The sequence below is a fragment of the Macaca mulatta genome, chromosome 5, assembly GCF_049350105.2.
Source record: "Macaca mulatta isolate MMU2019108-1 chromosome 5, T2T-MMU8v2.0, whole genome shotgun sequence".
In the NCBI taxonomy this organism is placed as follows: Eukaryota; Metazoa; Chordata; class Mammalia; order Primates; family Cercopithecidae; genus Macaca; species Macaca mulatta.
In genome coordinates this window covers 63,121,267-63,135,883 of record NC_133410.1, presented here as the reverse complement: position 1 = coordinate 63,135,883, position 14,617 = coordinate 63,121,267, and the positions used below count along the sequence as shown (strand labels likewise).

The following is a 14,617-nucleotide window of genomic DNA, read 5'->3' as shown; positions in this document are numbered from 1 at the left end:
TGTCGAGATCTGTTCAAGTTAGTAAATCCTTACTGGGGTGAAGAGATTGTCATGGTTTGTGACAAGGCCGAATTCAGGTTTTGGACCCCAGGCAATCACATGGCATTCAGATTTATTCATGTATTCCTTGTTCTATTTTAAGAACATATCAGTGATCTAGAGTTTTGATATCACACATACAGAGAGCTAGCTAGGGCTGTTTGGAGTTGTGGTTCCAGGAATGTCCCATGTAATTTGAAGGTTTTAATGACTACTTACTATGTTTTGAAGTATTGCATGATATAAAGTGAATCTATAAACTGTTCCCTTTATTAATATATAATATGGGAATATTTTTGGCTAGAAAGGAATTGAACTGAATTAAATGAGAATGTGTTAAATGAAGGCTTGTTTTCAGTATTTGGATATGAAAACTCTGTTTCCTGGAAAAGGTGTTCCTGTCTTACTGCTGCGTGCCTAGTGCCTGGATCACTACCTGCCATGTGGAGCATCTCTTAGTGAATATCTGTTGAATGAATGAATGAATGGCTCTGGGTCTAGATGTAGGGTGATGATAAGAGAGAATGAGATAGATATAAAACCAGAAGTATTTTGCTTTCCTTAGTAACTTACTGATTTTCCCCAATTATAAATAAGCCTATATATATGCCTTCTTACATTGTGCCAGTATACCCTCCTTTTTTTTTTTTTTTTTTTTTTTATTTTGAGACAGGGTCTCACTGTGTCTCCCAGGCTAGACTGCAGTGGTGCAATCTCGGCTCACTGCAGCCTCTGCCTCCTGGCCTCAAGTGATTCTCCCACCTCAGTCTCCCAAGTAGCTAGGACCACATGTGTGCGCCACCATACCCTGCTAATTTTTGTTTTTGTAGAGACGGGGTTTTGCCATGTTGCCCAGGCTGGTTTCAAACTCCTGAGCTCAAGCCATTCACCCAACTCAGCCTCCCAGAGTGCTGGGATTACAGGCACATGCCGCCATATCTGACTAATTTTTGTATTTTTAGTAGAGACGAGGTTTCACCATGTTGGCCAGGCTGGTCTCGAACTCCTGACCTCAGGTGATCTGTCCGCCTATGCCTCCCAAAGTGCTGGTATTACAGGCGTGAGCCACTGTGCCCAGCCATCCGGCCCCTCTTCCTAACAATGTGAAAATGCCAGTTTCTCTACAGAATTTGATTATTAGCATTTTTTTTCTTTCAGTTCAGTCTCAAATTAGGATGAAGCATTTGAGATTTTAAGAATATTCAAGCAGAAGTTTTTTAGTTTTCAGAAATTAGCTAAATTAAGATGTCCCTCTGATAACAATCCCTAGAAAGGAATAAATAGTCTCAGGTCATATTTCTTGAATTTGTATGTTCCTCCTTAAAATTGAAACCCTTAAAGACAAAAACAAACACTTTCTTTCAAGTGTCCAAAACATTTTCAAAGAAAATTGTTATTCTTCTTGTAATTTATGTAGTTCATAAAGCAAGTACCTGCCCTTTTGCTACCAAGGTATAAATGCCTCATTGAATAATATGGGGCCGTGTGTGTGTGTGTGTTGATTTAAGAAAATATAATTGTCTTCAGTATGTTATTGAATGGGAGGATTTTTAAAATATAGCATGGTTTAATCTTCTGCTTAGAAACATATTTCATGCTTAAGGCTGGGCACGGTGGCTCATGCCAGTAATCCCAGCACTTTGGGAGGCAGAGGCAGGTGGATCACGAGGTCAGGAGTTCAAGACCAGCCTGGCCAAGATGGTGAAACCCTGTCTCTACTAAAAATACAAAAATTAGCTGGACATGGTGGTGGGCACCTGTAATCTCAGCTACTCAGGAGGCTGAGGCAGAGAATTGCTTGAACCCAGGAGGTGGAGGTTGCAGTGAGCCAAGATCATGCCACTGCACTCCAACCTGGGCTACAGAGTAAGACTCCATCTCAAAAAAAAAAAAAAAAAAAAGAAAGAAAAGAAAAAAGAAAAAGAAAGAAACCTATTTTATGCTTGGTATAAACTTGGTAAATACAACAAAATCAAAAAGGGGGGAATTGCCATTAATCGGGAAAGATTTTACTTTTTTAACTTCAAGGTTTTTTTTTACATTTCTGCCTAACCTAAAAGGTCAGGTTTTTGTACCTTGGAGAAGGAAATTATAAATGCCCAAGGATAAGATATATAAATTGAAAATCTGCTTTAGCTTTTCTTTTTATCTTTTTGGTTTTTTTCCTTCTGAGAGCCTCAATTTTTTATGCTTTAGCTTTTCTTAAAACATAACGTTTAGCATAGTAAAGAATTTTAATAGCTTTGTAGATAAGAATAAAAGAGATGAATTATGTGCTTGTTAAATTAATCTAACTGCCTCCTTCACCGTCTTTACTATAGATTATTATCCAGTATTGATTGTCCTCCTTTTATTCAGTCCTTGATCCCAAAGTAAGAGGAATTGATGAGGATACGTGCATTGTGTTATGTCTGATCACAGTTTGACTAGCAGAGTCTGGAAGTGGGTTGTACAGGATGAGAGAGAGAAGCCTAATTGCTCTCCCAGCATCAGCAGCATCTATAAAGCATCCTGGGAATTGCTTGCCCTACGTTCAGAGCAGCTGGTCACATGAGCCTGAATTTTCAGTTCAGTTCATTAGTCAGCCATTTTGGTCAACACCCTGCTTACTGCGCACGGCCAATCCTATGAGAACTCAGCATCCCATCTCATCTGAGCAGATCCTGGAAGTGATTTCTGCAGCTCAGGATTTTTTTTTTTTAAGCTACACTGAAAATATAGGTTTATTTTTTGTTCAGGTTTTTCTTTTATATTTTTTTCTGCACAAAGGAGGAGGATTTTTCACTTATTCATATCGAGGCCAGATTTTTAAAGCCAGCTAAGGCAGCATCGGCTGTGCAGGATTTAAAGCCTATAGCTCTGCTGAAAAAAAGGTGGGGGGCAGGGAAAGGAAGATAAAAGGAGAGGAAGCTGGGAGAAGACAAGCATCATCTTATTTTGCTATGTGGTAGGAACTGTCTATAAGATAGTGTAGAATTGTTTATCTTGAGCAGTTTGTTCTTAAACTATAAGGTATTTTTCCTTTTTTTTTTTTTAAACCTCCTCCACCCTTTTCCTGAAAGCTTTGTTTCAGAGCTTTGTATTGGGTATTTTTGGTGAGGAGGTTGTATTTATTTTTGTGGGGTGTGTGTGTGTGTGTCTGTGTGTGTGTTGTGGTCCCAGCTGAGTCATCATGTCTGCTCTGACGCCTCCGACCGATATGCCAACCCCCACCACTGACAAGATCACACAGGCTGCCATGGAGACCATCTACCTTTGCAAATTCCGAGTGTCCATGGATGGAGAATGGCTCTGCCTGCGAGAGCTGGATGACATCTCACTTACACCTGACCCAGAGCCTACCCATGAAGGTATGGTCAGATCCTGCCTGCTAATGCCTCACCAGCATCTTCATTGTTATGGGGGAGGGCTGGGAGGATCAGGGAGAGGTAGAAAAAAACCTACACTCTCAACTGTTAACAGTCCTGAAAACCTTGCATCCTTACTTACTACCCAGCTCGCCTCCTCTTGCTCATGGGGGAAAAATAATTTTTTTCCTGCCCCTTGAGATATCCTTTCAAAAGACGCTGGATAGTTGTTTAGAGTTCTTTGTCTTTAAGCCTCTAAAGAAAGCATTTGAGGTCACTTATCACATCTGATTCTAATCAATAAAGCTATTAATTTTGTTCATATATGAAAATGTTCATATATGAAATTGTAGTGATTTATAACACTAACTTAACACAACATGAGTATAATTATAGGATTGTACATGATGAATACAGTAGAAACACCAGGGTATCCTCACCATTATATGAAGATATAATGTTAAGCAGGTTATGACATCTAGGGAAGATTTGATAAAATATCTTTTTTAACAATATGGATTATTAGGTTAGATGAGAAAATAAGTTTCAGCATAATGCCTTGGAAAGGTTAAGTATGATTAATATGGGATCCCTATATATTACAATAGAATGGTAATATTGGAATCTATTGGCCATTGCTTTTTATAAATTATTTGTGGTAACTCTTATGATCCATTTGAGATTTCCACTGTCAGTACCTCTGAGATCTTTGTGGTCTCTTGACTTGTGACTTTTTTCCTGGACTTTTCCTAATTTATGAGAGGTTTTCTGCTTCTACCCTTTAATTCTCTTAATGCCACAGAAAGATTTATTTGAGTCATAGCTACAAATTATTTTGTTTTTAATACAGTGGCTTCTTAGCTAGGGTTTATTCTCTGTCCTTATACTGATGAAAACAAAAACACTTGCATGTGAGGAGAAATTCTTTATAAACATCTGCCTGATAGTTAGGCACATCGACAAGACAAAGAAGACCATAGGTGAATTGTACCTAGCAGATGGGGTTAGGAAAGGTGATTCTCTGCCTTTGACCTTGAGTTGAAATCTTATCATGACTCAGAGTTTGCCCATTGTGTTTGATAAGGATTTTATCTTCCCAGTCAGCCTTAGCCTTGATAAAGTTTTAGGGATGGTTAATATCACAGAACACAAAGCAGTCATTTTGGGTGTGTCTTTAAGAACAATGTTTAAGTGATTTTTAAGACCCTTTGCATCTTGTAACAATTGGTTTGTTAATTGGACAGCTTTCTTTGGCTGTAAGTTTCGTTATGTGCACAAGTTATAAGACATCAGCTGAAATTCCATGCAATGCCAGTACTATTTATTTTTTATTATTATTTATTCTGTATTTTCATCAAAACATCGTTGCATCCAACAATTCCAGTACTACTTAAAACAGCCTCCAAAGCTTTAAAAGTCTTGACAGAAGAAAAATACAGTTTTAGAAGGCTACCAAGAAGTCTTCTGGCAACTGCCTCAGTTTACATATTTTGTTTGAAAAAAATGTGTTCCCGTCCATTTTGAGAGTCATACAATATGAAATATTCCCTTTATTATGAAATCTAGTTTATCAGTGTCTCAAAAATAATTTTTAACAATTTTAGCACTTCGAATATATGTTTTTGGAGCAATATTCCTACGGATAAGCAAAAGTGAGCTGTTTGGTTCATGTAAGCGTTTGTAGCAGTGTCATTTGAATTCTTCATAGAGAAATCTCTAGCAACACATTTCTCAGTATGGAAAATGTGTGAGAGCTATAACCTAAGCAATAAATTGTATGTCTACTGATTAAAGAAATCATGAATACAGAGTTTCCAAGACCTTTAATCAACTATAGAGGATTTGGAAGAAAAGAGAGAAATGCTAATAGTGCATTTTAGAATTTTGCTTTAAATTGGGCAAGAAAGCCATTATTTTAAATAATTAGAAATGAAAATAAAGAAAGTATAGGCCCATGAAAGCCTATGAGTATTATTTTCTTGTTCCATTACCAAACTCTAGATATTTAAATAGTCATTTGGTCCCAAGAAATAATCCACTTTTATGTTAATACCACTGACAGTTATTATATTTAATTTATCTATAAGCATTTAAATGGTGGTCACCAGGCCTATGATTATGTGAATCTCACCTTGTTGACAAAATGAAACTCCTGATGTCTGGACGCAGAAGTATTCAGACTGCTTTCCGGGCTGATTCATAGAGGGAAAAACATGTGACCACCCAAATCCTAGAGTGAAGTCTCCTTACTCCTACAAAAGAAAATAGGCAAAAAGCATAATATTCCCTCTTAAAATGATGTAGACCGACCGTATGTACTCAGCAATAGAGGCTCTGTGGCTTCCACATTTTATTTTCTTAAAACCAGAGTTCCTGGCCCTTCACTGAGCAGTCCACAGTACAGGCCTGGACCTAGAGTTTCTGCCTACTTTAACCCTTAAATAAATGAGAAAAAAAGCATTCACTTCATTATCTCAATGCTTATTGGTGGTCAATGAGATTATCTCTCTTTTGTTTTATATACTTTTTTTTTTTTTGAGACAGAGTTTTGTTCTTGTTGCCCAGGCTAGAGTGCAATGGCACGATCTTGGCTCACTGCAACCTCCGCCCACTGGGTTCAAGCGATTCTCCTGCCTCAGCCTTCCAAGTAGCTGGGATTACAGGCATGTGGCACCACACCCAGCTATTTTTTGTATTTTTTGTATTTTTAGTAGAGACGGAGTTTCTCCATGTTGGTCAGTCTGGTCTCGAACTCCCGACCTCAGGTGATCCACCCGCCTCGGCCTCCCAACGTGCTGGGATTACAGGTGTGAGCCACCACACCCGGCTTATATACCCTATTTTTAAAAGCGAAAAGCAAATCTACAACAACTTTAATTGCAAATAGATTTCCTCTAAAGGGAAATCACAGTCCTGTGATTGATTCCACAGGAGAGGCTTCATTAAGTGAGACCTTAAAAGGTAACGAGGTGATCACCAGACCAACATAGGGAGGACATTTCAAACAGTACATAGTGAGCTGGCCCAGCCAGGGAATAGCAAACAGGAGCACAGTGGGCTTCTGTTTGGCACAACAGGGAGCAAGGCTGGAAAGATAAGCAGGGGCTTGACTGTAGAAATCTTCTTATTCATACTGAAAAGCCTGCATTTGATTCTGTAATGAAAAGCTACTGGTGCTTTATATCTGGGAGTAACATGAAATAAGATTTGTATTTGGAATGATCACTCTGGCAACAGTCTAGCGGATGGATCAGAAGAATATAAGCTCTCAGGGACCCCTAACTATAACTATTAAAATGGTCTGGGTAAGAGATGACAATCTCAAATTAAGGCAGCGAGAGTGAACACAAAAGGAACAATCCTTGGAAAAGTAGAATGTCCCCGATGACTGAAGGGCTGGGTGGCTAGAGAATGAAGGTGAGGCGGTGCCTGGGATGACTCTCCAACTTCTGGCTGCAGAAGCTGGGTTCCCTTTACCATTACAGAATGGAGAAGGAAGATAAAATTTGAGTTCTTGATGCTTAATAGATTGTGACTAACAAAAGCGCTACCATTATTCTTTTTTTTTTTTTTTTTTTTTTTCCTGAGACGGAGTCTTGCTCTGTCGCCCAGGCTGGAGTGCAGTGGCCAGATCTCAGCTCACTGCAAGCTCCGCCTCCCGGGTTTACGCCATTCTCCTGCCTCAGCCTCCCGAGTAGCTGGGACCACAGGCGCCCGCCACCTCGCCCTGCTAGTTTTTTGTTTGTTTGTTTGTTTGTTTTTGTTTTTTGTATTTTTTAGTGGAGATGGGATTTCACCGTGTTAGCCAGGATGGTCTGGATCTTCTGACCTCGTGATCCGCCCATCTCGGCCTCCCAAAGTGCTGGGATTACAGGCTTGAGCCACCGCGCCCGCCCTCTTTTTTTTTTTTTTTTTTTTTTTTTTGAGACAGAGTTTCGCTCTTAATGCCCATGCTGGAGTGTAATGGCGCCATCTCGGCTCACTGCAACCTCCGCCACCCAGGTTCAAGCGATTCTCCTGCCTCAGACTCCCTGAGTAGCTGGGATTACAGTCATGCGCCACCATGCCCAGTTAATTTTGTATCTTTAGCAGAGACACGGTTTCTCCATGTTGTTCAGGCTCGTCTCAAACTCCTGACCTCAGGTGATCGCCCGCCTCAGCCTCCCAAAGTGCTGGGATTACAGTCGTGAGCCACTGCGCCCCGCCCATCATTCTTTCAATTAAGCCTTCCACGGGCTCCACAGAAGCATTAATCAGATTTATACTTTTCCAGATTACATATCCTGGCTTAAGTCTGTACCCTAATTTCCATTAAGAGTTGGAATCCTCACATGGAAAGGCAGGGGTGAGGATAAAAGGAGTGAGACTTAAATGGACATTCAGAGATGTGAGAATGTGGCTTACTTTCTTACTTTGCTTGTGCCATGTCAGCACTAGAGGAGCAGCCTTGTTTATAGAAAATTCACTGTGCATTTTCTTAATTTAGAGAAACATGTACCGCCATTGAAATGATCTCTCAGAGACTTTTTTTTTTTAGTTTGTGAAAGCGTAGTGGGATTTCTTTTCTTCTTCTTCTCTTTTTTTTTTTTAACCAAAGCAATGTTGGAAGTATGTAGAATTTCAAAGTAAAGGAACTTTTAAAGCACCATGAAAATTTTAGAGAACATGTGTTCTCTGTTTTTCTCAAGAATGGAAGCAGAACACTTCAGTTAGACCTTTAAACATCATTATGTGAATTTCAGAAGTGGTATTACTGAGATGAAGTGATATGTTTTATTTTTGCCATTTTTTTTAAAGTCACATGCTCATATGTATCTGAATTTCTTGGAGTAACATTCTCAAAACAAGTTACATATAATTCTAGGATCAGGAAAATAATAACTTTTTTGTTTGTTTGTTTTTTGAGACAGAGTCTCATTCTGTTGCCCAGGCTGGAGTGCAGTGGCAAGTTCCCAGCTCGCTGAAACCTCCACCTCCCAGGTTCAAGCAGCTCTCCTGCCTCAGCCTCCCTAGTAACTGGGATTACTGGCAGGTGCCACCACGCCTGGGTAATTTTTGTACTTTTAGTAGAGACAAGGTTTCATCATGTTGGCCAGGCTGGTCTTGAACTCCTGACCTCAGGCGATCCACCCACCTTGGCCTCCCAAAGTGCTGGGATTACAAAAAATTAGCCAGGCATGGTGGCAGGTGCCTGTAATCCCTGCTACTTGGGAGGCTGAGGCAGGAGAATCGCTTGAACCCAGGAGGCAGAGGTTGCAGTGAGCCGAGATTGTGCCACTGCACCCCAGCCTGGGCAACAAGGGTGATACTCTGTCTCAAAAAAAAAAAAAAAAAGATTTTTTTAAAGAAATTCACCAATACATGTTATGTATACACATGTCCACATACATGAAGGGCAGGCTATAGTATTACCTTCAATATTATTGAATGTTTAACGACAAAACCAACTATAGCTATGGCTCAGTTTATAACACATTTACCCTTAAAAAGTTTACCTAATTAGAAATGTATATGTTAGTAAAAGTTTTGACACTTTAAAGAGAATTTTTAAAGAATGAAATCCTGACTCATTTGTTGTCTCAAGTGATTACAGATTTCCTTTGAATTAAGATGGGGTTATGTCCTGAGAAACTCATCCTAAGTTGAAAATACCATAAAATGAAAATGCATTTAATACACCTACTGTACCAAACTTAATAGCTTAAATAGCTTAGGCTAGGCTGCCTTAAACATGCTTAGAAGACTTAAGTTAGCCAACAGTTGCACAGAAGCATCTGGCAGCACAGTACCCTGTAGCGTATTGGTTGTTTACCCTGATCTGAGGCTGATCGTGTGGCTGAGTAGGATGATGTGGCTGACCGGGAGCTGCAGCTCGCTGCTGCTGAGAGAGGATCGTGAGAGAGGATCACCTGGCATATTGCTAGCTCGGGAAAAGATCAAAATTCAGAATTTGAAGTAGGGTTTCTACTGAACTCATATCACTTTCTCACCGTTGTAAAGTTGAAATATCGTAAGTTGAATCCTCATAAGCCGGGGACCGTCTGTAAATTGAAATTAGCCTAAAAGACAGCAGTAGTATCGTATTTCAAAAGAGAAAATGTTATTTTGCATATATTGCCTTTACTCTGTAAAGTGTTTCAGACAGATTTTTTTTTTAATAGAATTTATGATCTAAGTACCATTCCTTGTTCTTAAACTAAATGTCCAGCTTTTGGTCTATTTTCTTTTTTATTCCACGTTCCTACTGTCTGTTATCATTTTTTCGATATTTATATGGTTTGAGTGGCAGGCAAGTTAAAAATTGCAATTTAAAATAATTTTTGTGTGCTTTTTAAAGTGAAGCTAAGTTGGATTTTTAAAATAAGACTTTTTTCCTATTACAAAAGGATATTTGTTGTGGAGATTTGGAAATTACTTTTTTTTTTTTTTTTTTAAATGAGGCCTTGAGTTTTGGAAATTTCTAAGTAGAATTTTGACACAGAATTCAAAATAACTGAAGAAATCTGCTGAATACCTAATGAGTCTCTTTAGAGTTGGGTGGATATTAATTAGACTATGGAAAACTTGATCGCTTTCAATATGGGGTATATTTGAGAACAGTAAAGGAATTAGTACAATAATGAGGTCGATTGGACAATTGGTGTTTTAGCTACTGTGATGGTCATTAATTAGAGATAATATAGGATAGTGGTTAAAAGTATGGATTTTGTGGCTTGGACCTGGACCTGGATTCAGTTCCTTACCCCACTACTCAGTAGTCATGTGACGTTGCACGAGTTATCCCTTCATGCTTGAGTTGTTTTTTTGTTTTGTTTTGAGACAGAGTCTTACATTGTCGCCTGGACTGGAGTGCAATGGCGCGATCTCGGCTCACCGCAACCTTCACCTCCTGGGTTCACACAGTTCTCTTGCCTTAGCCTCCTGAGTAGCTGGGATTACAGGTGCACACCACCACACCCAGCTAATTTTTTTGTATTTTTAGTAAAGATGAGGTTTCCCCATGTTGGCCAGTCTGGTCTCCAACTCCTGACCTCAAGTGATCTGCCCACTTCAGTCTCCCAAAGTGCTAGGATTACAGATGTGAACCACCATGCTTGAGTTTTTCTCTCCTTTTAACTGGGAATATTAATAGTAACTACTTGAGAGTTTAGGAGGATTAAATGAGATAATTAATGTAAAGCACCCTGTAAATGGTAGCTATTTATGTTAGTAGTTATTCATGAATCAGTAGCTGGAGCCACAGCAGTTTAAGCCATATTCTTAAATACATTGCCATTTTATTTTATATTTATATTTTTATATCTAACTTTATAGAGTAGTCTAAACAAGTTATTTATCAGACACACTAAAGATGAACATCAGTAGTAGCTTAAACTCAAGTTTTAGCATTGTCCTTTCTTGAACCTCTATAAATAAGAAAATAATTGATTAAAAAATCAATGAGTTATCAGTTATCAAGAAATATGTGTTTTTCTTTTCCTTTTTTTTTTTTTTTTTGAGACGGAGTCTTGCTCTTGTCACCCAGGCTAGAACGCAGTGGTGCAATCTTGGCTCACTGCAACCCCTGCCTCCCCAGTTCAAGTGATTCTCTTGCCTCAGCCTCCCAAGTAGCTGGGATTACAGGCACCCACCACCATTTCCAGCTAATTTCTGTATTTTTAGTAGAGATAGGGTTTCACCATGTTGGCCAGGCTGGTCTTGAACTCCTTGAACCCGCCTTGGCCTCCCAAAGTGCTGGGATTACATGCGTGAGCCACCTCACCCTACCCCTACCAAAATATGTGCTTTTCTATTAACCTTCTTTTAGGGATGAGGAATCTGACATTGAGAGGTGATGCACAGATGATCAGTTGAATGCAATAAAATATACGTCTGGCCCGATTAGTTACTTTCTGCCAGGAATTATTTACTCCAAGTGTTAAAAATGTATTATCTCATTTAATTTTTACAACAATCTTTTGAGCCTAAGTATAGTTATTAACCCCAATTTACAAATAAACTGACATTTGGCCAGGCACAGTAGCTCACACTTGTAATCCCAGCACTTTGGGAGGCCGAGGCGGGTGGATCACCTGAGGTCAGGAGTTCAAGACTAGCCTGGCCAACATGGTGAAACCCCATCTCTACTAAAAATACAAAAAAAAATGATTAGCCAGGTGTGGTGGCAGGTACCTATAATCCCAACTACTTGAGATGCTGAGGCAGGAGAATCGCTTGAACCCGGGAGGCAGAGGTTGCATCGAGCCGAGATCGCACCACTGTACTCACTCCAGCCTGGGTGACAAGAGTGAAACTCCAACTCAAAAATTTAAAAAAGTAAAATAAACTGACATTCAAGGATGTAATAACTGGTAGAGGCAGGATTCAAACTCAGACAACCAATGGCTCAACTCATACACAACACTCCTGTCTCAGAATTCTAGAGTGCAAATCCAACAATAGGCCTGCATTTAATAGGAGGAGTCTTCTTCTCAGTCTCTGATGATGTATTTCCAGAAGTTTTATACACAATTGAACACAGCATTGGCAACTTAAGTACAGTGAGCATCCAGATAAGGCCAAAAGCATCCCAGCTGGGACAGGCTTGGTGATTGCCATCTTGTTTGTTTGTTTGTTTGTTTTTTTGAGAGGGAGTCTCGCTCTTATCGCCCAGGCTGGAGTGCAGTTGCGCGATCGCGGCTCACTGCAACCTCTGCCTCCTGGGTTCAAGCAATTCTCCTGCCTCAGCCTCCTAAGTAGCTGGGATTACAGGTGCCTGCCACCATGCCCGGCTAATTTTTGTACTTTTAGTAGAGAAGGGGTTTCGTCATGTTGGCCTAGGCTTGTCTCGAACTCCTGACCTCAGGTGATCTGCCCACCTCAGCCTCCCAAAGTGCTGGGATTACAGGCATGAACCACCATGCCCGGCCAGTGATTGCCGTCTGTTAAAGTGGAGACTGAGCTTTTTGTCCACTTGTTTTCTTTTTCCTCTTTTCGCTCACTTTTATAAAGTAAATGAAAATATTTACATAATTGTGCATATACTACCAAACAGCAAAAATAGTACACTGCTGAAACTGACCTGGCTGGCAAGTGATATCTCTATATGCTAAATTTAGCTTTCTGAAGCAGATGTACAAAAGCAATAAGAAAAGCAGTTTTGTTTTGTTTTTGTTTTGAGACGGAGTTTCGCTCTGTTGCCCAGTCTGAAAAGTGGCACAATCTCGGCTCACTGCATCCTCCGCCTCCCAGGTTTAAGCAATTCTCCTGCCTCAGCCTCCCGAGTAGCTGGGACTACAGATGTGCACCACCATGCCTGGCTAATTTTTGTATTTTTAATGGAGATAGGGTTTTGCCATGTTGGCCGGGCTGGTCTTGAACTCTTGGGCTCAAGCAATCACCCGCCTCAGCCTCCCAAAGTACTGGGATTACAGGAATGAGCCACCGCGCTTAGCCTGAAAAGCAGTTTGGGATAGCAGTAATGTTCGCCATTACAGATTGTTTGAAATAGTAGCTACTATTTCGTTACATTGTAATACATAACCATTACTCTTTTAGCCAAACATTCTCATGCCCTTCTTTGGATGATTTTTATTTTATTCAATGTTTTTTCAAACTCCTTTTCAGCATACTTACCTGTTCCAGTCAGACTGTGCTTCAGTAAAACCCTGATTATTCTTTTTGTTTTACTATTCCGACTTGTGATTCTTCATGCTAGTGTTATATCAAGGGTAATGGACCCCTGACTCCCTTCATCTACAAGTCCTTCTGTAACAGATCTCACACCTTTCATGTCCTGAATCACTGGGTAGCGTCTGGGACATGTGTTTGAATATGCTGGGAATCATTCTCCAGTTATTTAATGTATGGGATTCCTTATTTCTGAAATTATATAGAAAGTTCTTCAGGGCAAACCTTTTCTTTGGCATTCTTCAGAAGGCCACATAATACTGTGTACTATTTATGGTAGATATCCAACAAACTTCTGGTGAACTCAGTGATTCCCTATTACTCCATAAAACCATTTTAAAAGAAAGAATTTTCATGCTGTTATAAAGACACATTCACATGTATGTTTATTGCAGCACTATTCATAATAGCAAAGACTTGGAACCAACCCAGATATCCATCAATAATAGACTGGATAAAGAAAATGTGGCACATATACACCATGAAATACTATGCAGCCATAAAATAGGATGTGTTCATGTCCTTTGTAGGGACATGGATGAAGCTTGAAACCATCATTCTGAGCAAACTATCACAAGGACAGAAAATCAAACACCGCATGTTCTCACTCATAAGTGGGAGTCGAACAATGAAAACACATGGACACAGGGAAGGGAACATCACACACCGGGGATCTGTCGGGGGGCTGGGGGCTGGGGCAGGGATAGCATTAGGAGAAATACCTAATATAAATGACGAGTTGATGGGTGCAGCAAACCAACATGGCACATGTATACCTATGTAACAAACTTGCACGTTGTGCAGTGGTGGGCGCCTGTAATCCCAGCTACTCGGGAGGCTGAGGCAGAAGAATCGCTTGAACCCAGGAGGCGGGGGTTGCAGTGAGCCAAGATCACGCCTCTGCACTCTAACCTGGGCGACAGAGCGAGACTCCATTTCTAAATAAATAAATAAATAAATAAATAAATAATAAAAGACTTTGTCTTCCTCCATTACACACAATTTAATTTATGGTTTCTAATGTTTTCTTTATTTTCAATTTTTTAATCTCATTCTGGACCAACTATATATTATTTGGAAAATATAAGTTAGAATAATGTAATTTATGGTTTTAAATATATATATTAATAATATATAGTATTGATGACAATATGGGACGACTTGGGGCCTCTGCTAGTGAGAATGTGCATTGGTACATCCTTTATAGAAATCATTTTATCATTGTGAATCAAGGACCCTAAAAAAATTAATTCTCAGTAATTGTACCAGACACGTATCCTAAGGAAATAATAAGAGGTACAAACAAAAAGTTTATGTATGTACTGTATATTTATCACAGTATTCTGACTTCCTGTAACACAATCTTGAGAGCAACTTAAATAGCCTAAGAGGAAAATTATTCAATAAGTTGTAGAACACCTTACACTAAAAATTATTGTGGAATGATATTTGATGTATAGGGTAATGTTTGGATATAACTTTAAAAGCTATCTCTTAAGCTGCATATTTACTATAGTCACAATTTTTTTAAGCATAGGTATACATAAACACAAGTAAAAGGA

The 14,617-nt window shown here is 39.5% G+C and overlaps 1 protein-coding gene across 26 annotated transcripts in view; it reads left to right on the top strand.

Moving 5' to 3' along the window:
• RUFY3 (RUN and FYVE domain containing 3) overlaps positions 1-14,617 on the top strand; it is a 101,460-nt gene that overhangs the window by 15,032 nt on the left and 71,811 nt on the right. For 8 of the 26 annotated variants that reach the window (XM_078003507.1, XM_078003508.1, XM_078003506.1 and 5 more), the window contains exon 1: positions 2,571-3,389. The exons of the other annotated variants lie outside the window; for them this stretch is intronic. In XM_078003507.1, coding sequence (XP_077859633.1) covers positions 3,212-3,389 — 178 coding nt within the window. In that variant the 5' untranslated portion in view covers positions 2,571-3,211. Of the gene's footprint in view, positions 1-2,570; positions 3,390-14,617 lie in introns of those variants that run through there. 26 annotated transcript variants of the gene reach the window in all.